Genomic DNA, 26049 nt, shown 5'->3' on the forward strand with positions numbered 1-26049 from the left:
TGTATGCCGCCAACTCGGGACGATGGAGAGCTTGACGGGGTCGGTTTTAGCCGGAATCCAACACTCATCCGGAGGGACGATCGGCAGATTTCCGGCGTAAAGGACACGCCCCACAGCGATGGTGTCGTCGTAGCTTCCCATGGCGGAACCCTCCCGGTTCCGGCCTCCAGACGCCGCAGGCCCCACGGTGGGCGCCAACTGTCGTTGCCTAATCGACGGTACCTCGGAGGAGGGATCCTCACGAGGGGGAGAAGAAGTAGGGGCCATAGGGCGGAGAGCACACGGGACGGTGGTACGCGAGTTACCCAGCTTCGGAACACCCGCACGATGACAGGGCCTACTCGTCGCTTGTCCGGAATTATCCGGGCGCTTTCGCGTTGTTACAATGAGTTGTGGTTGTGCCTCTAGGGCTCCCGGGATCCGGCTTATAAAGGCGCACGGATTTAGGGTTTACATGGAGAGTCCTAGCCGGATTACAGATAGCCTAACTACGGTACAATATCTTGCCGTGCACGTCACGGATCCGCCTACCATATACGTCGTACTGGATCCGGGTTCCTCATGGGCCTCCATGGATCCGGGTTACTCCTAATGTCGGTACGGATCCGGCTTACTCGATCCCGGGCTGGACTTCTTCCTTCATGATCAACAAGCAATCGGGCCGCCCGATGGGCCACATGCCTCATCACCATCTGTGGGCCACCCGGGCTTGCCGGATCTAGGCACTGTCGATGGTACACCCATGAAGTATACCCACAACATCGTCTCTGGAAGGTTTTCCGTATCGTGGCTCTCGGTACTGGGGGTTTCGCGACGGAGGCTTTAAGTAGGCGGAAGGACAACGCGGGGGGGGGGGGGCACACGAGGGCCCCACACCATAGGTCGGCGCGGCCAGGGCCCGGGCCGCGCCGCCCTAGTGTGGCGGCGCCTCGTGGCCCCACTTCGACTCCTCTTCGGTCTTCTGGAAGCTTCGTGGCAAAATAGGACCCTGGGCGTTGATTTCGTCCAATTCCGAGAATATTTCGTTACTAGGATTTCTGAAACCAAAAACAGCAGAAAACAACAACTGACTCTTCATCATCTTGTTAATAGGTTAGTTCCAGAAAATGCACGAATATGACATAAAGTGTGCATAAAACATGTAGATATCATCAATAATGTGGCATGGAACATAAGAAATTATCGATACGTCGGAGACGTATCAGCGCTTCGGCATCTTGTTAATAGGTTAGTGCCGGAAAATGCATCAAAACAATATACAGTATGAATAAAACATGTAGGTATTGTCATAAAACTAGCATGGAACATAAGAAATTATAGATACGTTGGAGACGTATCAACCCTCCAAACCATCAAGCATACACAGATATCATCACCCAACAGGGTTCAAATTAAGGTTAGGGTCCCCAGCAATAGTTGGCATCCATCTAGATTGAATAATACAAGTAAAAGAATCATTACTGCAAAGTAGTTCATCTCATTTATCCACTGGAACAAGATAAACTGCATAGATAAATGAAATAATCAATTGACAGGTAACATGAATGCTTGCTAAGCATCAAATGGAGCACTGCATTCATACACATGCTTTCCAAGCATAAGCAACCACCATTACATGGTGCGAAGCTTTACACATTGAGCAATAGCACAGTTATCAATCAACATGCACAGATAGATACAACAGTAGACATCTATCAAGCAATTCGTGATCACATGATCACCAGAGCTTGCAAGAGAAAGCTATAGCATCAGTAACTCACTTGAGTCACTGAGTTACTACATATAAGCTAACCAGTACATCACCAGATATTATAGAAATGGCTTTATAATTGTATCGAGAAGCACACCATCAAGAAATGGATGAATTAGTGCAACATGCCAACCAAGCAAGCCTAGGATTAGCTAGAGCTTCACCACAACCACACCTACACATGATTGGCACTTGCAATTGCAAGAACTGCTTGTAGCAGTAGCCAAAGGACGCTATTAGAGAGACAATACAAAGAGGCTAGAGCAACATCAGCAAGTAAAACATGCTCAACTAGCATCCAAGATTAGCATAGCCATTAGAGTAGCAGCAAACAATTAGCAGCAACAATAGCACAATCATTAGGGCAGTAGCAAGCCACAGTAGCAGCCGGACTAGCACAACAACAACAATAGCATGCATGGCCAGTACCACATAGGGATAGCCTGGCCAGTAGTCAGGAATTGGAGAAGAAGAGGAGAGGAGAGGGGAGTAGGAGACTTATACATGGAGCAGAAGCACCACGGGCGCAACCGTGCCGGGACGGCGGCATAGCCTGGCCACGTTAACGCCAAGCCGTGGCAAAGCCAGGGCTCCGCTGGGCACAGGAGCTCCAGAGCAGCACCAGCGAGGCGCAGCTCACCACCTTGTCGTCTAGGAACGCCGGTGTGAGGAGAATCGCCGCGTGCACCGCATGAACCCTAGGTGCAGTAGGGTTGGGGGCGAGCGGAGGAGGCCACCATCTTCAGATCGAGGCGGACCAGAAGGTGCGTTGTCGAGAGACAAAGCGTTTGCGACCAACTACGCCACCACAAGGACAGCCGAGGAAAGCCGGCGACGGCGCTGGCGACTCGGTGTCGCGAGAGAGGCAGAGAGATTAGGCTTAGGTCAAGAGAGAGTGGACGCGAGCGAGTGGCCAGGTTGGGCCGAGCCCAACGGGCTAGTCCAACCAAAACACTTGGTCGGTCTAACCAGTGGGCCCGAGGGGCAAAATGGTCATTTGACCATGGAATTTATTCCAAATTTGGAAATAAATCCAAAAACCCTAGAAAAAATCTAAAAAAATAATTAAAATATGTAGACCACTTAAAATTTTGTGATCTACTCAAAACAAATACTTTCATCATAAATTGACCAAAGATTAAAAATGAGTATAAAGAATTATTGCAAAGAAAATTAGATAAAGAAATTCCAAGTATTTAAAATAAATAAAAGGAAAATATAAGCCATAATTTATTCTAATATTGAAATCAAAGAAAATAAATAGTTTCTTTGAGTAAACTCCTTATTAAAGATAACAAAAGATTATAACTCTTAAGGAGTTTTTATAAATCGTGTTTATTCGCCAACTCTAACATTAAATATATATCAACTGGGAGGGGGGACAACCCTAAAAACCTAAAGCATGCATATTTGGATCTTTAACCATTGCCCTATCAGACAATGATGTTATCTTTCAGAAACAGAGGACCAGGGTCAGTCCAAACAATCCAACTGCACTACCTTGCAGTCATTAGGCAAGTTCATCCCTTGCTCATGTCACTTTGAGTATTTTTTATCAAATTACTTGCAAAGTACTATACTTATCACTCTTGCATCAAAAGCAAAAATAATATTTTCATAACTATGAATATGACTTTGTGGTGGGTAGTGGAACCATGGTATGAGTATGGTGGAGGTTCCATTTGCAATGGGTTTATATCCATCTAGGATTAATAACAAATGTCGTCCAATGATTCTTGTGTTGTAAGACCTGTGTTAACCATAAGATCTGGAGTGGAACGAAGTAGTCAGTTGTATTTCTTCCTTTCGCACATCAACGAATGTGCTTACCGTAGCCAGTTGTATCTCGAGGGAATAACCGGAGGGGTAGGGAACCCCGAAGTCCCCACGGTAATGTGGTCTATGATGGTTTGCAGAAGGCCGATGAAGGTATCGAGGTCGGATGATACCCAATGGGGTATGCTGACCGGTGGGGATATTAGTCGAGGTCGGATGATACCCAATAGGGTATGCTAACCGGCGAGGACCCAAGGTCGGAACTGCAACAAGGGTGGGTGTGCGGGGTCGTGGAGAAATGCAATGATTGGCTAGGACCTTATACTGGGCCTCACACCACGGAAGTGTGGACGGGAAAGCTGCCCGGTTGACACCAAGGTTAAGATCTCTTATGGGTAAAGAAACACACCTCTTTAGAGTGTAGCAAATCGTGACATGTCAGTCCCTGTTACCGGTTTTGGAACTGCGAGCGCGGCCGGAAAGGAACTCCATGAAGTTCTAGACACTTGGTGAAGGCTGACGGACATAGCTCTTCAGAATAAAAACAACCTTCTGAAGAAATGCTTACAAAAACCTGCATTGGCCTATGACTTTCTGGTCTAGTGCCGTAGCTAGTGCATAAAACACCTCTTTCCTATAATGACTTGTTGAGTACGCTCGTACTCATCCCTCTTACAATCCCCTGCTTAGATTGCCTGAACCACTTGGAGGAGGCCAATGACAGAACTGAAGGAGTAGATGGGATCTGCTATGAAGAACCAGATCTATCCGGAGGGGTAGAAGGAGTGGATTACCCGATCATCTACGGAACCGGGGAGGTTTCAGAAGAGAACACCACTTAGGCAGCACCAATAGCAGTAGTCGAGCAACTCCGAACTCTATAGTATTTAGCTGCTCGAGTAGTGATGGTACTTAGCTTGCTACACCCTTAATTAGTTTATAAGTTTAGTAGGGTCCACCTAGAACCATTGAGTTATCCTCTCTGGATCCAGGAGGAGCTCCAATATGATGTACACATATGGTTTGTAATATTAAGTGAGTGAAATAAAAATCAGCTTTGTTTGTTGTATCACTTTGAGGGATGTAATATTTGCGGAATGGTACTTCGCACATGTTATGTCAACGACTGACATACTACCACATGCAGTGGTATGCAGGGTCACCACAGTGAAGCCTCCATTCCTCATCGGGTCAATGACCTTAGAGCAATCAGAATAAATAATGAGCTTGCTGCAACCCAAAGAGTCTCCCGTGGGGAGAACGCCGGTGGTCGCTAGGAGATGCAAGGGAAAGGGCTCGTGGCGGAGGTGCACCGCTCGATTTGCCTAGTGGGAGGACCACGCTAGGTCGGGGGAGTCAGGTTGGGGAAGATAAGGTGTGCGACTTCTCTCGATGCCAAGCGATGTCAAGGTCCAGGGCTTGACTTTCGGAAATGTCCTCTCTCCATAACAATTGGGTCGTTCGATATTCAGCCTGAATGCCCAAAGGCTCTGGGAGATTTGTTTTCCTTTTCTTCGGTGGAGAGGCGAACAACGTTATTGATGGCCAGCAAGATAGGGGCAAACCCTGAATATACGATGCGGCTTGTTTATAACATGTCCAATCCAAACCTGCATAGGCTTGTGTTCAAAATAAAAAAGTTACTTGGGCCATCACCGACATGGGCTTCGGTTAGATTAACTTTTCAAGAAAAAATTACTTTAGGTTTTTTTTGCTACGGGCACCGTTATTTTTTAGGATTTGGCAATACACATCAAAATTGTATCTTTGTGAGGTACAATTATAGTGTAGTTTCTTTGGCATATTTAATAAATAGACCGCATGGGCAAAAACGAAAGTTTGCCACATTAATTGTCTTTAGGGTCATCCCAGCCAAAAGTATAATGAAGCTTTCTGTTTTTATCCATGAATCTGTTCGGCAAAATATATTGCCAAATTATAATGGTACATGATAAAACCATTAAACCGCTGAATTTACTGATGTCGTATGCATTGATTTATCTTTTTCTTAGTTTTTTTTTGGCTGTGTGTATCTGTAGTACTATTATGGTAATGCGTTGCTGCGGATGTAATTGGTATTTATCAATATTAATATATTCCCTTTATCTCTTAAAATGAGGTAGGTCGTTGCTGCGCCGGAAATGGGCTGCCATTTGGTTTACTGTCACTAATCTGGGCCACCACAAGTGTGACAAATGATAAGTAAAAATAAATAAAGACAAGTCAAGAAGAAAGTGCGACAGAAATCATCCCCAAATCCTAGGTCCGCCGCCGCCGGCGAGAGTGGCGGCTCCCGCGCCTAGGTCCGCCGTTCCTCCTCCGCGCCCTGCTCCTCGCCGCCCTCCTCCTCCGACTACTGGTTGCCGCCGCCGCCGCCGCCTGATCCGTCGTCTTCGAACCCAGGTAACCTACTTTACTCCGAGTCCCTCAGCTCGATTCCTGGAGGGTGTTGATCCAAGTTTTAATCTGCTGCGCTCCCAGCACGGCGGCGCCTGGGATGAGCACCACCAGTGGAACCGCAGCGAAGCGCGCCGGGACGCCGCTGGCCGACGCGGAGGTCAGCCCCAAGCGCGCGAGGAGTAGCCGCCATCCTTCCCTCTCGCCCTCGCCTCCCCCCTCCAAGTCGCGGTCCATGGCTCCCTCGCCCTCGCGGTCGCCGGCTTACCTGGCGCCCTCGCCCTCGCGGACCCCACCGACGGCGGCGCGGAGGACGCCACCGCCGGCCCCGCGGAGGACGCCACTGCCGGCGCCACCGCCGCGGAGGGAGTCCAGCGACCGTGATGATTTCGACATGAGCCCCAGACCCAGCCGCAGCCGTAGCCGCAGCCGCAGCTACAGCCACCTGTCGGAAGAGACTGACGGGCATGGGCGTGTCTGGAGGCCGCACGCGTACAGAGAGATCAACGCCGACCGTGGGTACGGCGAGTACAGCGTCCGCATCAGTGACTACGACCGCCTCTTCACCTGCCGCGGCTGCCACAACATGCTCTCCTCGCCGGTCTACCAGGTGACAAGAACATCCATCCAATTCGAGCAACCTCATGTTTCATCATCTCAGATCACCTCGAGCAACTGTTTGTTTCATCATCTCTGATCACCTGGCCTTGTTGTTCCTGATCACCAAGTGGCATCCTTGCAGTGCTTCAGCGGGCACCTCACCTGCGCGAGGTGCCACGACGATACCTCGGGGCAGACGCTCTGCAGCTACTGCCTTGCCACCGGCTGCACCCGCAGCCTCGCTGTCGAGGAGTTCCTCTACGGCATCAGCTTCTCCTGCCGCAACCAGCAGTACGGCTGCGACGCGTTCCTGCTGCACCACCAGATGCGCGAGCACGAGCGGTCCTGCCACCACGAGCCCTGCTTCTGCCCCGTGCCTCTCTGCGGCTTCGCCGGCCAGACCTACGAGCTCGAGTCCCACCTCGCCACCCTCCACCGCTGGGACGTCGTCGGGTTCCGCTACGGCGAGAGCTTCGAGGCCCCCGTCCACAGCCCGGCCGTCTTCCGCTGCGACGACTACGGCGAGCTCTTCCACATCCTTGCCTCCCGCGAGGGGTACGGCACCGCGCTCTCCATGATCTGCATCCGCCCTGACAACGCTTGCAAGGAGGAGTTCACCTACGAGCTCAAGGTACCGGCGGGTGGACAGCACCGGCTGCAGATGCAGTCAACTGTGTGGAACACGTCGCTGCGGTACGGCATCGGGGAGGGGAGCGACGTGTTCCTGCTCGTCCCTGACAAGCTGCCCGGCAATGGGAGTGGCAGCGTTGTGGAGGTGTGCATCAACAAGGCGGCGGCGGCAGGTGCAACCAGTGATTAGCTCAAGCTACGCGCTCAATTTACACCTTCTTGGTTACATCATTACATGGTTTAAGGGTTCTATGCTATCTGATTCCCGGATTAATACCTGATGAGGGTGTACCAGAGTTAAGTCTACAGCCGAGGAAACATGAATGCCGTGCTTCTTGATGATTGCATCTGCTTAGTCCATTTTTTTTTTGGAATGAACAACTTAGTCGTCGATGGACCTTCTGGTAATTGAGATGTGAATCATGGGCATTCAGTGCATTGCTCATATCTAGATATAGTTTTTTTTAGGTGAAAGAGAAAATTGGATAAGAAGAATCCTCAGGTAAGGTTTCCTTTTCATCAACTCTTGTATGAGCAGATACCTTCCCCACCAGATGTGGTGCATTTGTGAATGTGACGATCTTGATGACTATGCGTGTGACTAGATGCTATTTGTCATACTGGTTGCAGTTCAGATTTTCATCTAAGAGTTTTCAGTTCATTGCTTGATCCCGAGGTTTACTGAATTCATATTGTGAGGATTTTTCTGTTGAACGATTTGTGCCATTATTGTCATTTTGATTGCATTGTTAGCTGGTTTTTAATGGTGTTACTATCAGTTCTAGCAGGGTTCTAGGTTGACATCTGCCAAGTATGTGCTAGTTTTTTTCTGATAGAGTAATAGATTTCACCAGTTCCTAACCGATGGATCTTGATTTTTGTGCTGTTAGAGCTATGTTCTTTGCCTCATAGTAAAATTCTGAACATGTATTGTTAGGGAGCTGTGTGCTGTTACATGTTCCTTCAGCTGTAGCACTACAAGTTCATACCAACCCCTGAACAATGATCAGTCTTAGTCTCAGTTCATTGCTGAATGCTGAGGTTTACTGAATTCATATTGGACTGCTTGGTCTTTCAAGGATTTTTCTCTTGAACGATTTGTGTCATTATTGGCATTTTGATTGCACTGTTAGCTGATTTTTAATGGTCTTACTATCAGTATGAGCTGGGTTTTAGGATTGGCATCTGCCAAGTGGGTGCTAGTTTTTTCTGCTAATAGATTTCACAAGTTCCTAACCAATGGAACTTGATTTTTGTGCTGTTAGATCTATGTTTTTTGCCTCATAGTAAAATTATGAATATGTACTGTTAGGGAGCTGTGCTGTTACATGTTCATTCAGCTGTACAGCAGTACAAGTTCATACCAACTCTTGAACAATGATCAGTCTTATTCTATTTATACGGTACGAGAACTGAAGAAAGTCCCAAAATTTGTGAAGATTCCTTTGGTCCACTCTGCTGACCAGATCGCGTGCACTGAAAAGAACCGGAACCATATAAAAGCTCCTCCGTTGCCAACTTGGTTCTTAAACAAGTAGCCTTTGAATATGAAATTCCTCGGTTTCTCCTTCTTTGCAGTCTTCTTCTCCTAGCTCCCTCAGATCCACTGCCGGTGCTCTCCTCATTCTCGGTCCATACTGAATCTTGGAACCTCATCCATGGGGCTTCCCGGCGCCAGCGGGGTGGCCAATGGTGGTGGCGGCATGCCGGGGTTCTTGGGGAGGAAGAGCAGGTACGTCCGCATGGACGACGTTCTGCCACAGGATCAGGAAGGGGTGGAAGACGCTGGCGGTGGCCGCAGTGTCCCTGTTCGCGGGGAGGCAAGGAAATATGTGTTCTTCTGCTCTGTCTTCGCTTCCCTCAACCACGTCCTTCTTGGTTACGGTACGATGAACATCTCTGTCTCTGCTCAATGACGTTTCTTGATGCAGATTTTTTGGCAAAAACATTTGATTTGTTGCTGTGCCTGCAGACGTTGGTGTGATGAGCGGCTGCATCATCTTCATTCAGAAGGACCTCCACATCAACGAGGTGCAGCAGGAGGTGCTCGTGGGCTGCCTCAGCTTCATCTCCCTGCTCGGCAGCCTCGCCGCTGGCAGGACCTCCGACGCCATCGGCCGGAAATGGACCATCGGCCTCGCGGCTGCTATCTTCCAGGTGGGTGCCGCCGTGATGACGCTCGCTTCGTCCTTCGCGGTGCTCATGGCTGGGAGGCTGCTCGCCGGGGTCGGCATCGGGTTCGGCCTCATGGTCGCCCCGGTGTACATCTCCGAGATTTCCCCGGCGTCGCTGCGGGGCTCGTTTGCCTCCTTCCCGGAGATATTCATAAGCCTCGGCATCCTCCTCGGTTACGTCTCCAACCTCGCCTTCGCAGGCCTCCCGGACCACATCAACTGGCGTGTCATGCTCGCTGCTGGCATCCTCCCTTCAATCTCCATTGCGTTCGTGCTCACTGTGATCCCAGAGTCTCCGCGGTGGCTGGTCATGCAGGGGCGCACAGGCGATGCGCGCGCCGTGCTCCTCAAGGTCACGGAGACCGAGGAAGAGGCAGAAGAGAGGCTCGGCGAGATCGAGGAGTCAGCGCGTGCCACGGCTGCCGACAAGGCGGTGTGGCGGGAGCTCATGAGGCCATCACCGGTGGTCCTCCGGATGCTGGTGGCCGGGCTGGGTGTGATGTTCTTTCAGCAGGCCACTGGCATCGACGCGCTGGTCTACTACAGCCCGACCATATTCCGGGACGCTGGCATCACCTCGGAGGGCCAGCTGCTTGCCGCCACTGTTGCGGTCGGGCTCTCCAAGACGGTGTTCATTGTGATCGCCATCGCTCTGGTGGACAACGTTGGGAGGAAACCCCTGCTCTACGTCAGCACGATCGGCATCACAGGGTGCCTGGCCACGCTCGCCGGGGCGCTCTCCCTACTCGCGCGAGGCATGCTGCCGAGCGGCGTGGCGATCGGGCTAGCCATCCTGACGGTGTGTGGCTTCGTGGCCTTCTTCTCGGTGGGGATCGGACCCGTCAACATGGTGCTGAGCTCCGAGATCTACCCGCTGAGGTTGCGCGCGCAGGCGGTGGCCACCGGCCTGGCGATGAACAGGCTGACCAGTGGCGCCGTGGCCATGTCGTTCCTCTCCATCTGCCGCGCCGTGTCCGTCGCGGGCGCCTTCACGGCGTTCGCGGCCGTCTCCGCGCTCTCTGTGGCGTTCGTGCACATGTTCGTGCCGGAGACCAGCGGCAAGTCGCTCGAGCAGATCGAGTCGTTGTTTGCTAGCGACATCGGTGGCGGCGGCGAGGTGGAGCTCGCCGACGGGGAACATCTGGTGCACAAGCGATGAGAATCTATCTGCCTGGCACACTGCATTGGGGTCGGAGTTGGGGGCGGCACAGTTTTTCTGTTTGACACAGCCACAAGCAGCGCCGGGAATGAAAATTTTGTGCCATTTTGAATCGTACTGTTCTGAGCTGTCCAGAGAAAGCTGAGATTTGCTGAATTTGCAGGCAAGCCTTCCTTTTGATCAAAGCCAACGGTTGACACCACATTATTTTTTCTGCGTGGAGTTGACACCGTAACCCAAATAATTGGGATTTTTTCGTTGTTAGATTTTGCAATACATTTAGTAAAAGGGGATTCTTTCTGTGCAAACTGCAGTTATACATCTGCATCCAATCCACTGCAAGATTTGCACTTTCTAATATTTTATCCGTGCTGCTCAGTTACAACCATTGCTGAATTGCCTGACCTCTTCCAGTTACAAATCTTGCAGTTATCTCCGATGTCTGAACAGTTCTGCATTATCAGCTTCCCTGGTATATCTCCGAACAGTTCCAAATTTTTTAAGTGTAGTTAGCTCTAAATCCATACCAGAACTCTACTTCGGTACTCCCTGACAAGCAGGCCGTCTATTGTTGTATTTATTTAATAATCCCTTTGTTTACAGGTATTCTCGCAAATTGCAGTTACCCATCTGCATCAATTTGCACTTTTTTTTACCCCTGCTGGTCGAGTTACAACCAAGGCTGAATTGCGTGAGTTGTTCTAGTTACAAACTAGGATCTGTATCTAAATATATTATATATATAGACACATCCGGTGATAACCGAATATAGAACGCATGAACTATATATTATTAAATTATATTTTATGATAACTCTAGTGATATTGATGATCCAAGTATCCTAGCTGTAAATGCATTTTTTTAGAAAAAATAACTTGCTTGCTCTAGTGCAAATTTAACTGGCTTGATCTATGAGTATACTTGCAGCACATCCATCAAAAACATCTTGTTCGTGCTCATGATCCATCCCAGCTCAAAAACACAATTGTCTATAAATTGTCACACGACGTAAGTTACCGAAACAGTTCTTATTTTAATTTTATTTTGTCCAAATGCAATCGAAACTAAGCTACAAATGTACTGCATCTTATTTTCTTAGGCGCCAACAAGGGAAACTTTTTCAGGAAAACTCACATATTGCCGCTCTGATATATGTCTTTAGAGAATATCATAGAGAGAAGCAACAAGTTCGCTAATTAATTATTCTTAAGCTAGACCGGAGAACCGCTGGCAGCTCGTTCCCCACCGTCGGACGGAGCAGCCATCGCCGGCGCCTCGTCGCGCCGCCGGCTCTGACCCCCGGCGGCGTCGGACGAACTGCCAACCTGGAAGAAGCAATGGAGATGACGTTCGGGAGCTTCCGCTTTCTCGTCAGGAAAGAGAGATCACACCGTTTTTTGGCACCGATTTTTTCGGGACCGTCGGTGGCCGAGCCCGATTACTCGGGGTCATCAGCGTCATCTGTCGAGTCAGGCGACGAAGAGGTCTCGCCACCACACATCACCAGGCCCGCTAACAGCGGAAAAAGCGCCGATCTTTTCGGTGGGGTGACTTTCGGGTCGATCACGAAAACCGATCTATCCCAAGATAGTGACTTCGAGAGGTTCACCAACTTCGACTTCACCAGCACAACAAACTCCACTACTAGCGGGGGGGGGGGTCCTCGCCGATCTATACGACGGCGACGGTGTCACCTATCGTACGCACAATGCGCGTGCACTAAACCTAGTGTCACACAACAAGAACCCGACGGTTCAAAATCCTGAGCTCGACGATAGCGCAACTTCGGCATATCATCAAATCTGCATGCTCACAACATCTAGTGATACTAATTTAATGTAATAAATGTAACTATTTTTTTTTTAAAGTTAGTCAAATTTAACATAAAATAAAAAAATTAAACATACACTTATTCGGAATAAATACTATGTACTACTAGCAGAATCCGTCAACTGTTGTCAACACTAAATCCATTCCCTGCGCCATAACAAAGGGAGAGGCGGCGCCATGGAGATTTGACCGTGCGGTCAAGAAGTTGGCGGAAGACATTGGCAGCAGCGGCCGGCGGTTGCGGAGGAGATTGATGGCTTCTCCTGCTGTCGATTTGATGCCTCCGCGTCTTAGGAAGCGCGGCGTGACATAGGTATGCCTAAGAATCATGTCGCATATATACCCCTGGTCTATATTGGAGCAGAAGGCCCATGGACTCGAAGTTTCGGAAGCCCAGAAGGATGAAGAATACATGAAGCGCATCTTTGGAGTGTCCTGCCTTACATAGATGGATCGATCTGGGACATACAGTTGCTAAATAACAAGCATCCTGGAATGGAGACATCAGCTGGAATCTGCAAATCTGACTACGGACAATGTGAGCCTCTCTTCCTTTTTCTTTTCGTGAGTCATCCTGCACCACTCATATAGTCCTGCACCAATCATATAAGAGAAACCACTACCCCATGGATCACGCCACCCCTAGCTAATCTGAACCGCATGTTACTCTCTCATCCAACAGCCCTCAACTCACCTCGCCAGGTCACCAATCCGTGTGGTGTTCTCACCAGGAGAAGTGAGACTTGAGTTTCCTCCACACCCTCTCACTTGCCCTATATATAAGAGGGTGTTGTGACTAGAGCCGCGTGCGAATTTCGCGTGTGACTTGTGACTTTGGACTTTGGCGTGGGGTGGGGTGGGGTGGGGGTGAAGCGACTCTCTCCTCTCTCTCTCTCTGATATGTCGGAGTAGGATGGCGGCGAGGCCGTTCATGCCGGCTAGAGCCGCAATAGCACTAGATACGTCTTCGCCTCCCTCAACCTTGTGCTCCTCGGCTATAGTACGTATGTCCGTCGCGGGGTAGGTCCCTCTCTCAGGTAGGTCGATTGTTACTAAAAAAGTGGACACGAGATAAAGGTCTCCTCTATGTACGTTTGTCTCTCCCAAGTGTGCAGAGATTTCTTCTTCCTTTTGGTTTTTCTTGGCTTTCTCGTTGTTATCATTTTTTTCTTAACAGACTATTTCATCTATCTCATGTGATGCTGAGCTTAGTTCTTCTTCGAATGAGTTGCCTACCTTTCTATCGAATTCTTCAGTCCTATCTTGAACTAGAGCTAGATCACATACTAAACTAGCAAAGCTAGCTGCCTCAGACGCATGTGCAGCTGAAACTGGTCCATTCTTGTAGCAAAGTATCACGAGCTTTTATTTGAACCAAAGGCTGGCTCATGTTCGAATCTCGATAGCTAGAAAAAGCAGTATAGCAGCAGATCATAAACAATATCAAGGAAAACAGGGAGGTCTAACATTTTCATTTAACAAGTAAAAAAGCTTAAAATTTTGGCACAACCTCCCTTTATTGTACCCAAGGATGCAAACCACGAATAACAAATGTGACCACAGCACAACAAACTAGACCGCTGGGAACCAGTTTAACTAAATAGAAATGACACAAGCTGAAGATTACACCAATACAACTTACAAAACTCCTCTAAATACTATTACAATACTTGGAAGCTTAGAAAAGGTAGAAGATCGCCGCCAGAGCCCGTACGGAATGAAGCAGCTCAAGGCACATAAGAGACCAGCAATTTTCTCTATCCTCCAACAAAAAAAATGGCCATGCTTTTTTCATCCTACACGCACAACCATTTCGATGTTGGCAAATATGACGGTGTCCTCTCCGGTGACACCAGCAACATGCTGCAGAACTCATTAGACATATGGTGCAACTGGCCACAAAAGCCTTCCTGCCAAATCGAGTCAGAAATCAGTAACATTCCTATAATTTCAGTACGTACAAAGAACATGAGGGGGGAATGGCAAGCATGGAAGCAATTAATTCGAAATTCTCAAAAACATATCAACACTACATATGTTCAAATAGTGTCAGAACTAAGAACTAGCATCCGTTCATGGAAAATAACACCAGATTGACTAAGGAAAATGATGCCATTGAACAGGATGCACCAAAGCATAACTCAATGGTAGATATAACAGTCACCTTAAAGTGTTCCCGAAAAGGTGAACTTTTTTGGGGAAAAGAAAACACGACGATGCATTGCATTACAAACAAATGCATGTGAGATTTTTAATATTTGTCCCAAAATAGATGATGAAGTGTCTTCCTGCAAACTAACTAGCCAGAATAAAATCTGGTGACGAAATTCAACAAGCAACCAGTACGTCATTGTGTTTTTACTTCCCATTTAAATTACGACGGCACCATATTTCGCAAATGATACCATGTATGTACGGATTAACAAAGGTGATCATTGTTTGGGTCACATACTGAACAAAAGCTAGCTCCTGCCGTGTTACAGCTAGAACCCAATCGCACAGAAACAACTACTGAACATTTCATTTTTAGTTAACTGGTTAGCTCCTGCATTTAGGTTTCAGATAAGTACAGCAAGTTAACAACTAAAAATGTCTATTCTCAATTTCCAAAACTATATATGTACAGAGGGTTCACATGCAACTGATTAGCATCGATGTGCAACTAAAACGTGACAAGGAGATGCATTTCTTTCTCCCAAAAGAATCCCTGCAGCTACAAATCTGTGCAGGAGATCGACGAATTGGTCTCACCTGCAGAGTCCCACCACTGCATCAGAATAACTTGAATAAAAAATTCTCATACAAACATCATCGAGAATTTCCGCAGAACCCAAAAGAAACAAATGTCGATGCACACCAGAATGCACCATCGACGGCAGAAACAACACAAAAAGGGAACTGAGGGAATCACCTGACAAGCCACCACTGCCACAGTAGGTAAAGCGGCGCTGCTCCCTTCGCCTAGCTCCAGCCACTCCGTGCTCCGGCCTTGCGAAATAAATGTACAAAGTTAATACTGTGCAAACCAGTACAGATCAATGCTACTGAAGATTAAAAGAACAATATGCATGGAAGGTGAAACATAGCAACCAAGGATAGAACATTTATAATTAAACTCAAGTTAAAATAGTCCATGGAGCATATTTCTGAACTAAAATAGCATAGGTGATATATAACTGTAGCACCGAAAATTTATAGGAAATGCAAAATGCATCTCTGTATCATGGGAACCAAGTGATTCAACTACACAATCAACAGCACATTCCAGTGCCAGAAAAGCACCACATATTCGTAAACTACAGAATGAATAAAACCCACCAGTAAAGAAGAGCTATTATCTTGCGAGATACCATATTTACCAAGTACAACAGAAAGGTCGATCTTGAGGATCAATACCCAAGCAAACCCAGCAGTTGAGCTTCAGGTACAAACCTGTATGTATGCACGTGACTGTCTATTGTGATGCACAATGGGCAGCAGCAGCCAAAACAGCTCCGATTTTACAGTAAATGGTGGCAGAAGGGAAGGCGTGGCTCCTGAAACCATTGTTGCCCATCCTCACCATCGGCGCTGTACCGCCATCATGCAAAGCAATAACCAGGGTTATCGCAGTAAATAAAATCTGCAGGATTCATTCTGCGAAAGTGGAACGGGTTTGAGGTGAAGGGGGGCTTGTGCTCACCATCTTTCATCGCCCCGGTTATCGTCAGGGCAGAGAAGCGTTAGCAGCAGATCTGCCACCTCGCCCTTGTCCAAGATGAGCAGCCTGCCGGGGATGAGCAGGAGAGGTGCTACGGTTCACATCTCAGCAAGCTGCAAGTTTGGGCAATGCAAGGCAAGAGCTACATGTCGGGGAAGAAGGGTTGTGTTCTGCTCCGTTTGGAGGCCTGGAGCAGCGGCAGGCAGCCACCATGTGCGGGAGGTCAAGGTAGGGCGGCGGGGGTAGGCCGGAGCTGCAGGCAGTGAAGATGCCAGGTTTGGCTCCATGGCCACTCACTTGGGTATTATCCCATCGATCTGCCCATGCATACATGTTGAACATTAGTAGGTCCCAATAACCCAACAGCAAGAACGCAAATACTACTACCAACTAGGCCAAAGTACAAGTAACAGCACGCTAGCTAGATTAGCTCGATGCAAGGTACTGTGCAGCCTACGAGACCAATCAATCGTGGGGAAACAATCTAGACCACGGCAGGAAGAGGGGTAAAAAGAGAGGACCTTCAGGGTGGTGGGTGTCGTGGTGGTCGGGATCGATCTGGCCAGCAGCTCCTTGTCCTTGCCGTGCCGGCGAGCACAGACTAGCATGAGCTGGGTCGGCCGGACATCACCTCCTCCTTATCTGCAGTGGAACGACCTTCAGCAAGATGGAATCGAGCTATGGAGGCGGAGAGTGGAGATCGTGTGCTTACCAAGCTGGCGAGCTCGACGCGGACGCCGTGGAGGAGGCATGCTGCTGCTTGGGCCCTGACGCCATCCGGACGAGGGACTCTCCTTGCTCCGGTCGCCGTCATCGGCGGGTGCCGTTACCGGACCAATGGCCGCTCCTCTAGGGTTTCGCGGGGGGGCGGCGCGGGGACTGGGGGAGAAGTGGAAGGTGGTGTGGTAGGAGGAGTGGCGGCGAGGCTGGGTCCTGGGGCAGCAGTGACGGCGAGGTGGCCGGCGGGAAGGAAGCGGCGAGGAGAAAGGGGATTTCTTGGTTGGGGAATTTGGGAAAGGAGAGGATGCGGGCGGTAGGTAGAGAGGTTTGTTTCGTTTGACTCCAAATTACGTATTGTATGTGCGTTTCGTCTGACTCCCGCTCCGCCCAACTCTTTGCCTCGCAACTCGAATCGAAAAGCTCCCGCTGATCTCAAATTTTCACAAGTTTCCCGCTTGATTTTTCTATGAAAGTACAACCGCGAGCGGGATCCTAAATCTCACTTTGTGTACTTTCCCCACAGCAGCGGGGTCCCAAAAACTCTTTCTTCTCATGTCCTTCTCTTTGGGGACGTTGTTCTTCTATTCTAAAATCTCCATGAAAAGCGATATAACGCCATGTTATCTCCCTCAATAATTACATTCATGCATCTACTTCTTTCAGTTTGAAAGATCCAAGAAAAGATTGATTTACTTCTATTCCTACAATACATCAGTTCAACAACTTTTGTTTAGCTCCATAGATACGTCTTGTTGGTGATTAGGCGAAAGCTTTTCACTTTATTGACTTCAGCCTAATTTTGTTAAATGTAGGTATTAACATTCAATTTTATAAGCAAAGATAAATAAATAAACAAAATAATTAGGGGTCAATTAACTTATCATTTACCAAAAATTCCAACTTATGACACAAGGTCGCCCATGAGTGCAATGGTCACTAGAACCATATCACCTTGCTAACCATAAACTCGACCTCCACTACCACGACCACGAGGATCAGAAGTCAGTGGTGGCACCGCCGACGACCCATATGAGTCTACGAGAGGCAAGCAGTATCTAGGTGATGTAAACTTATTAAATAAGAACACATAGTTGAGATCTACCAAGATGAATAAGAAATACACGCATGCCAATAAATGTCAGCTTCTTGCCGTGAAAGCCATGCAGTATGACGTAGCGCTCAACTCCATCTTGTTCCTCCCTTTCATGTATCCATACACCCGACGTAGCATGCAACTTGCTTAAATAGACCGATGCATACATGGACGACATTCGCATTTTAGGTTTTCTAATCGTTTTCACTTACGATGCGTGTGATGACTAGTCCATGTGTTAGTAGGCCTTTTTAACTGCCGTCCATGCCCTAGTATGTGTTTGTCTAAACTCTAATTACGATAGCTAGCTCTATCAGTTAGTGCTAGCTAGTCCCAAAATGGATGAGTCCAACGAGGTTTGCAACTTAACTTAGCTTTGTACCAGATTGAATTGGGTGTGTGTGACCAGGAGTCGGAACCGCCTCGAGTAGGTGGGTTTTCACCCGAGCGACCGGACTTGCGATTTTATGGAACTCAACGATCTAACACACTGGGAGATTTTGTTTGCACTACGGTGAAGCCGGACACCAGGGTGCGTCGAAAAACTCCCCCGACCGAAAAGAGGCATTCTCGGCCTCCGAAACTGCCCAGCAAGTTGGGCTACACAAAAATAGTGACCGGATTTTTATCTCGAGATTTTCGAGCCTATTTACGTCCCGACAAGTACGCTACAGCATGTCGTTCAAAGCGCCGCCTCTCCGCGAGGCTTCCTCCGAGACTGTGTTCACCGCGTGGAGAATATCATTTGACGCGCTAACTTTGGGGCGCACGCCCTTTACCGACGCACGGATGTGCCTACACGTCGCGTTCCTTTCCGACTCGTCGCAGCGCTACTACCTCATGCCCCTCATCTCGTGGCCAGCCTCGGGCTTCGGGCTGTCCGGAGATTACCCACGCTATCCCGCGCCCGTGTCATGGGGAGGCCACGACGCTGCCGGTAGGTTCCGGGGCTACTCCCGTCCAAATTTTGAGTCCCCGCCCAAATTTTGGCAGCTATGTACTCGCGTGGTCTTCCCGCCCAACAATCTGCGCATTTGCTTGAGCTAATTAACCGATGCAACTTTAAATCAAGCAATGGTGTTCAAATTTTTACCATGGCCTGTTAGCTTACTAGCACATCCAGACCACAATTCAAGAAACATAACAGTGAGAGTGCACAATGAATGTCAAGGTTTACATTACGACCCGAAACCTTCTAGAGTGTCAGGCAAATGAAGCAGCATCTGTTCTTTCAGATGTTGAGGGATTGTACAATGAGGTATTTGTTCTCTCTCTATTCTAGAATTTTCCAGAGAGACGAGTCTCTTTCTCTGAGATTTCCTTGTACATGCTGGAACTGGAGCTAGATAACGTACAAAACTAGCAAAGCTAGCTGCCTCAAACTCACATGTCCAGCTGAAACTGGTCCGTTGCTTGCAGCAAAGCATCACTAGTTTTTGTTTGAACCAAAGGCTGGGTCATACTCATATCCAGATATGTAGAAAAAACAGTATAGTAGCAGCCAGCAGATCATGAACGATATCAAGCTCCACTAAATACTATTACAATACATGTACAGCTCGCACCTATTCTTTGTCCAGCTCGCTCCTATTCGGCCAACTGCTACCCATGTGTACCAAAACATCCAAAATTATTCTGTGAACCAAAGGCTGGCTTCACGTCCCAATCAAGATATCAATGAAGCTTAGATCACTTTGCCAATTAAGCTTCACGACAATATGTTCCTCTTGGAAAATCTGAGAATTTTCTCTCCTATAAGAAAAGATAGTCCAGCCAACTAATGGGCAAGAGCATCAGCAAAAATTGGCATGACCTCCCTTCTTTCTGAAACATCCACATCACACAGCAAAACGGTGAGAAACAAATTTGCACAGGCCAGCATATCTAAGCATTTTAAGACTCAAACTCGACCAGCATAGCGAGCACGTCGAAGGTAAAGCCAGCAGATCCACACACACACTGCATCAAATAAGTTTAGGTTCTTGGACAGACACTGATGGTTAACCATTACAACAAAACATGGATTACAAAAATTCTCTCGGATCTGAGATCTCGCCTGGCAGGCACGACCAAGGCTGCAGCATGCGTACATATGGGTCTTCTTCTTGGTGCACCAGGCTACTGCTAGAGGTCTGCCTGCTAACCTGGATGTCCTCTTCCTGGTTATCCTTCAACAACTGAAATTTTTTACCATGACCTTGTTACTTTACTTGCACATCTAGACCAGAATTCGAGAAACAAAACAGGTGCCTACTTTAATTGTCAAGCCAATGTAAATAGCAAGGATTTAAGGCTCATTTAACCCCAGCCTATACATGAAAGACAAAAAAGAATCAGGTTCTAACCGTGTTTGGCATTTTCATTGTTACAAAGAGAGAAGAACTATATTCATATTCAGAATAAGGAAACCTGTGTGCATAATTGAATGGAATTACAATCATCTCATGTCTCAGCTACTTAAAATAAGAGCATCAGCATCTGAATATGACAGTATGTATAGCATACACCTACGGTGCAGCAGTTCAAGAACATACAAGGTACTCTTGAATTAGTATCCAGAATTTTGTCACTCCTAATTTGCAAGCTAGCTAAACTCCCAGGGTTAATTTAGCATACACCAAAGGGATAGTTGTCCCTTTTTTTACAAATGAAATGAGATTTTAATATACCATGTCCATCTATAAGAAGATCATCAGCTACCATAATTAAGCATAAGCATACATCTAACCAGCACTTGATCTTTTTCAGAAAAGATTAACGTAAGCTCAAACTTGGGGTTACCGTAACAAAACACTCCAACCCAGCAACGGTCAGGTTCAAACAAGCTCGAACCTTTCTCCGCAGCAACAATTGCAGGGAAGACAAAAATCACAAATTTATCGGAGAACGCAGCGAGGTGCACCTTACTGTGATGACAAACAAAGAGAATGATTAGAACAAAACATTCCCATTTGGCATATTCAAAAGCTACAAACATGGAGAGCTACAAGATAGCACATGTTTCTTCTCAGTTTCTCTAACTGCACATGTACAGAAGGCGGTATTATAAAAATCACACAACTCTCATAAGCAATAATATGATATTTTTTTAGAACAAGCTATAATATTGCAGCTGCACTTAGTAGGAACAGACATATCGAGTTGCTCCAATATTTTGCACAAGGCATGTCAAACATTGTTGACCATGATTGTCCAGGAGAAAGCAGGACCGATGTATGCATAGATGGACTGAACTGCTACTGGTACATGTCAATATCCTTAGCAAATAGCAAGTGCAGACTGCAGAAAAGCAAAGCCATTTTTTACATTAAACAAAGGTTGTATTGCTTAGCTTATCAATTACCAAATAATAATCATCATTCCATCAAGACAAGACTGCTCATCGTCACATCATAGATACCTATCTAGCTACAAATACATACCTATCTAGCTACACACCATAAATAGCCTACAACGGACCAGAGCAAAACAGGGGGCAAATCAAGTGATGAAGCCATACCACAGATCATGCACAAGGCTGCAGATTTCGAACCAAAGCCTTCTCCAAGGGCGCCGACACGGACAACGCAAGTGGGGCAATGGTTTGCCTCTGCCTTGGGCTGCTCGACGATGAACTGTTTATGAATTCGGATCGAACTGGGGCACATCCTCCTTCCAGCAGGCCAGCTCTTCTTCAGACATCTACACACCATCTGGTGAGCAGTAGACAACAGAACAAAAAATTGCAAATGGCATTAGTAGTGTAGCAACACGTTCTTGGAGCATAGCATGGGTTTTTTTTTGGAAGAACTAGCATAGGAAGAAAAGAATGATTAACTTACCGAGGAACTCGACTTGGAGGCGGCCATGACCAGGAACGGCCTGAATCCTTCAGCTGCACCTCCTCCTGGTATAGATCGATCTGGAACAGCTCCTCCTTCTGGTTGGCCATGTCCAGACGTCGTCGATCACCTCGCGCGCCCTCGTCGCTGTCCAGACGCCCAGCTGCAGCAGCTCCGGCGCGCGGCCTGTCCCTGCCTGTGCCGGCGACGAAACAGGGACAGGAGCTGGGGAGGCCGGTCTTGCCCTCCTCCTCTTCATTTTCTGCACGGGAGCGGGGTTGAGCAAGACGGAATCGAGGTACTGCTGGCCGAGAGGAGAGGGGATCGAGAGCTTACCGTGGCCGGCGAGCTCGACGCGGACGCCGTGAAGGAGATCGATCCAGCGCCGTCTTCATCCTCTGCCGATGTGCTGGTGGTGTTGCTTTGTCGCCATGGCCGGCCGCCGCCGGTGCATCTACAGCCGGACGAGGGCCTCTCATTGCCCCGGCCGGCGGCGGCGTCCGGCGAGCGCCAGCACCGGGCGGTGGTCAGCGACGCCGGACCAGCAGCCGCTCCGCTACGGTTTCGCGGAGGCACGGGGCGGCGCGGGTCTGGGGGAGCAGGGGAAGGTGGTGTGGTAGATGAGAAGGGCGGCGAGGTCGTCGGGGAGGAGGCGGCGCCGGCGTGGGGACGGACGGAGGGAGAAAGGAAAGGAGAGGACAGAGGAGGCGGTGTTGGATGCGAAAGGAAAGGCGATGTTTTGACCGAAAACTTGGGCTCGCGCGCCAACCCGAATATTTTCGGATACGTTTTTGTCTCGCGCCTTGGTTTAACTCCAAAATTTTCGTCCAAAGATCCCGCTCGCCAACCTAAATAATTTTTGGAAAGCTCCCGCTCAAGATTATGTAATCTTAAACGGGGTCTTTGTTTTGACCAAAAACTTCGTCTCGCGTGCCAACCCGAATATTTTCGGGATTTGTCTCCCGCCTTTCGCTCCAAAAGTTTCGCTCCAGAGATCCCGCTCACGCCAATCCAAATAATTTTTGGAAAGCTCCCGCTCATGCTAGATTCGGGAAGGGTCAGGTACTATGGATAGTACAACAGCATGTGATCACAAATTCTTGTAGTTGCCGCTTCTGCAGCCTAGGATCTTAAAAAACCATTTGCTTCTCATTTCCTCTAGCGACATTGTTTCTCTATTCTAAAATCTTCATGGAAAGCAAACTTAGAGCAAGAGACATTTTACTGTGATATCAATCTAACACCACTAATGTAAAATTGACCATATTCAGTTATTCCGAGCCTAAAGTTAATTCACGACTATATTTGCATTTCAACGGTAGTAATTTACGAACCGCTACTGTGAAACGATGCGCTTAATGGACTTAATACATTTCTACAAAACAAAACTTCAAAATGATCTACATGCTGACTATTTCTGTCTCCTCAACAAGTCCACCTTTATTATTTCCTAAAGGTATATCTGGGCACAAAACAGTATCGTGATATCCCGTTGCCAGGTTGTGCGGCCGGTCAAGTACAATTAACTGAGACGTTTATTAAAAAAACACATGGTTATCAATGGATTTTACATCCTACTACTCTATGTAAAATTGGGTCAGATAAAAAAAAAAGTAAAATTGGGTTCATCATGTTCAGGTAGCTACGAGGATGCGATTATTTTTCGGTGCGAACCATGTAATTCCCGTTTATAGTAGTGGGGACACTCACATGTTTTATTCCCTTTGCTACTAGAATTGCATCAATCGAAGGCAAGAAAAAGCCATAATCATCGGGTGATGTGCCATTGTGTTGCATGGTTTTCGAGTTTAAACTTATCGACACCCACCGACACCTTGAAACTCATTTCAAATTAATTTCATCTCAAATATAAATGTAGTTTGATAACTACTATGACGAGACGATAATTTTCCAAGCATAAATTAATGCTTGCGTTGGTTGTAACTGGTCAGAAGTACTTTCTCTCGTTCGGGCATACACGTAGTTTAAAAAATTCCTTTGACCATTATGAAATATATGTTCTAAAAAATTATCATTGTAAAGCTTTTTTGAATATGAATCTAGATTTTGCAGACATAAAGTTTATATTTTGTTGATCAATTAGTGCTCAAACTTTATCTTAACTGCGTGCGATGCATGTTAAACCGATCCGGAGGGAGTCCTAACCATCTATATCCATCGAACTTGCGCTGCTTTTCTAGCAAGGACCACATGCTGAGGTTAGCGTCACATCGTACTCACATAACAATGACTTCCACTAGTGAGCTACCTTGCTAGTTAGTCAATTTTGCAAGCCAAATTTGACCATTTTAAAATAGGTAGCATGGCCAAAGCTGGAAAATTTGGTATGTTACTTTTTGTTTAGATACCGATGGATATAAAATTGGTCACAATCGGACTCTACGCCAAAAGTTAGGATTGTGTTACCGAGATCGGGTGTTTTGTAAAATGTGATACTTTATAGGGGCGGATAGAGACGTCTGGCATTGTCCCGCCCAAAATTTAGGGGTTTATGTCCCTCTATCCCCTCCCCGGCTGCTTTCCCGCCGAAATCTTCGCCCAAGTGTTTTCCCGCTCAAATGTCGGGACACCGTCCCATCACGCCAGTTCTCCGAGACCAATCTTTCTTCACGATTGGGCTCCCCTCTCTAGTTTACATGTTAATTATCATGTGAGGTGCCTAGTCACATGTTGTTATTTCTATGCTAGTTGGGGCACATGAAATAATAGGTATCCCAACATGGATGTAATTTTTCCCACGTGCATAAGGATGATCACAATGCACAAAATATGATGATCATGGAAATAATAGAGCGTTGAACGCCACGCGTGTTCACGTACATGGGAATAAGAGATACCGGAGGAAGTTGACATAAAAATAATATGGATGTCATACTTCCGGACGTCGTTAATACCTCCCTCCCTCCCGTCATTTTCAATGCTCTTCTCTATATTTCTTCTCATATTATAATCATGTACTTATTTGATGAAGTTTTAAACGCAACAAGAATCACTTGATTCGGAGTTCGAATGACTGGTCTATAGAACATAAAGTATTGGTATTCCAGAACTATAGATGAGGTCGGTTTTCCACCCCAAACATTGGAATGTTGTTATTCTTCGAGACCAATTTCTTATCTAGGCTTCGTTTCTCGCCCGTACATACTCTGAGTGAGCTACAACACACACCACGTGGTAACCATGCATGAATCAGAGATTGATACGCTGGCCTGCCACCACGCACCACGTGCTGAGGGCATCTCCAGTGGGCAGACCCAAATTGGCGACCCAAACGGTATGTTTATATCCGTTTGGTTCGGCACGTGGATAGTTTGGGGGTGGCTGCCCGTTTCGGTTGGGTGGTGCGTCCTGCGGCCTGACCTAAAGTTCCCTCCCCCGCTTGTTGTCAACGATGACGCTATGCTTCTAATGATGACGGGTGAAGACGGCATGCTAATGGCCATCGCCTGCTTCCCGCGCGCGCCGTTGATGATTCCCGCGTTTCTGGTTGGTTCCCGTCCACGGTTACTCCGGTTTCCCGCCCACGCTCAGTTCTTGTTTCCCACCGCGACCAAAAAAACTCCGTGTGCTCGGCGGCCATTTCTCGCCCAAGACGATGGCTATAAGAACGCCCACCAGTGTGGCGGCGACCACCACACCCAATCGACGTCGAAACACATGCCTCCCTGGAATACACCCAATCATGGCGGTGTGCCTAGCTCGCTTTCCTTGTTTGTCCGATGATGAGGTCGAGATCATGGCCATGGAGATGGCTTGCGTACATGTGGAGGACCAGGTTTCTGGCTTTGGACATGAAGGTGACGTGGCGGAAAGCGCTCGTGGAGGTGATCGCAGCGGCGGAGCAGCGAGCTCAGCATGCGCTGCAACATGCGGAGCAAGCGGTGGCCAAGGAGGCCGCCGCGGCGGCCATGGTGCTCTCGGGTTGGCGGCGCGGAATTCCGCCAACATCGTCGTGCAAGAGCGTCGACGCACCACGATGGCAGCGATGGAGGCAGCAGCAGTCAACACCGCGGCAGCGAACGAGGTGGCAGAGAAGGCGGAGCACGACAAGGCTTACCACGCCACCAACGATGCAGAGGAGGAGGAGGACTGTGTGGCGGAGGCAGCATCGTTGGCTATGGCTTGGGGCGTCCTAGGCAAGGACGAGGAGGACGGTGCACCACATGTCCGTCGCAAGAGACCTTGCCCGTCGGGATGACGAATCGTCTACGACGAGGCAGGCGAGGGCGGCCATGGCGGCGGTAGTGTTCGGTGTTGCCCCCCCCCCCCGCCCCCAAACCATCAGGATCTACGTATGTCACTTTGTTCATGCTCCAGTTGCTTAGCCCCAACTTTCGGGACACCATTCCCATCACATCATTTGTCCTAGACCAATCTT

At 48.0% G+C, this 26049-nt stretch overlaps 2 protein-coding genes and 2 long non-coding RNA genes across 4 annotated transcripts; 2 read left to right on the forward strand and 2 right to left on the reverse strand.

Annotated features, from left to right (window-relative positions):
* The first annotated feature begins 6226 nt into the window (after nucleotides 1–6226).
* LOC124676558 (putative E3 ubiquitin-protein ligase SINA-like 9) lies at nucleotides 6227–7745 on the forward strand. Its single transcript, XM_047212601.1, has 2 exons — nucleotides 6227–6533; nucleotides 6666–7745. Exons 1-2 carry the CDS (start codon nucleotides 6318–6320, stop codon nucleotides 7341–7343), a joined length of 894 nt encoding a protein of 297 aa, XP_047068557.1. The 5' UTR covers nucleotides 6227–6317; the 3' UTR covers nucleotides 7344–7745.
* Nucleotides 7746–8856: 1111 nt separating this feature from the next.
* Nucleotides 8857–10486, forward strand: LOC124671070 (probable polyol transporter 4). Its single transcript, XM_047207507.1, has 2 exons — nucleotides 8857–9037; nucleotides 9126–10486. The coding sequence occupies exons 1-2, from the start codon at nucleotides 8857–8859 to the stop codon at nucleotides 10484–10486; spliced, it is 1542 nt and encodes a 513-aa protein (XP_047063463.1).
* Nucleotides 10487–15237: 4751 nt separating this feature from the next.
* LOC124679476 lies at nucleotides 15238–16249 on the reverse strand. The gene is made up of 3 exons (XR_006994990.1): nucleotides 15999–16249; nucleotides 15749–15886; nucleotides 15238–15304 (listed from the first exon to the last, which is right to left on the reverse strand). It is a non-coding gene; the product is annotated as an uncharacterized LOC124679476 (long non-coding RNA).
* A 3404-nt stretch (nucleotides 16250–19653) lies between these two features.
* On the reverse strand, nucleotides 19654–21503 carry LOC124670226. Its single transcript, XR_006992443.1, has 3 exons — nucleotides 21329–21503; nucleotides 20611–20735; nucleotides 19654–20006 (listed from the first exon to the last, which is right to left on the reverse strand). It is a non-coding gene; the product is annotated as an uncharacterized LOC124670226 (long non-coding RNA).
* Nucleotides 21504–26049: the final 4546 nt, after the last annotated feature.

Source organism: Lolium rigidum, chromosome 7 (genome assembly GCF_022539505.1).
Source record: "Lolium rigidum isolate FL_2022 chromosome 7, APGP_CSIRO_Lrig_0.1, whole genome shotgun sequence".
NCBI classification, from domain to species: domain Eukaryota; kingdom Viridiplantae; phylum Streptophyta; class Magnoliopsida; order Poales; family Poaceae; genus Lolium; species Lolium rigidum.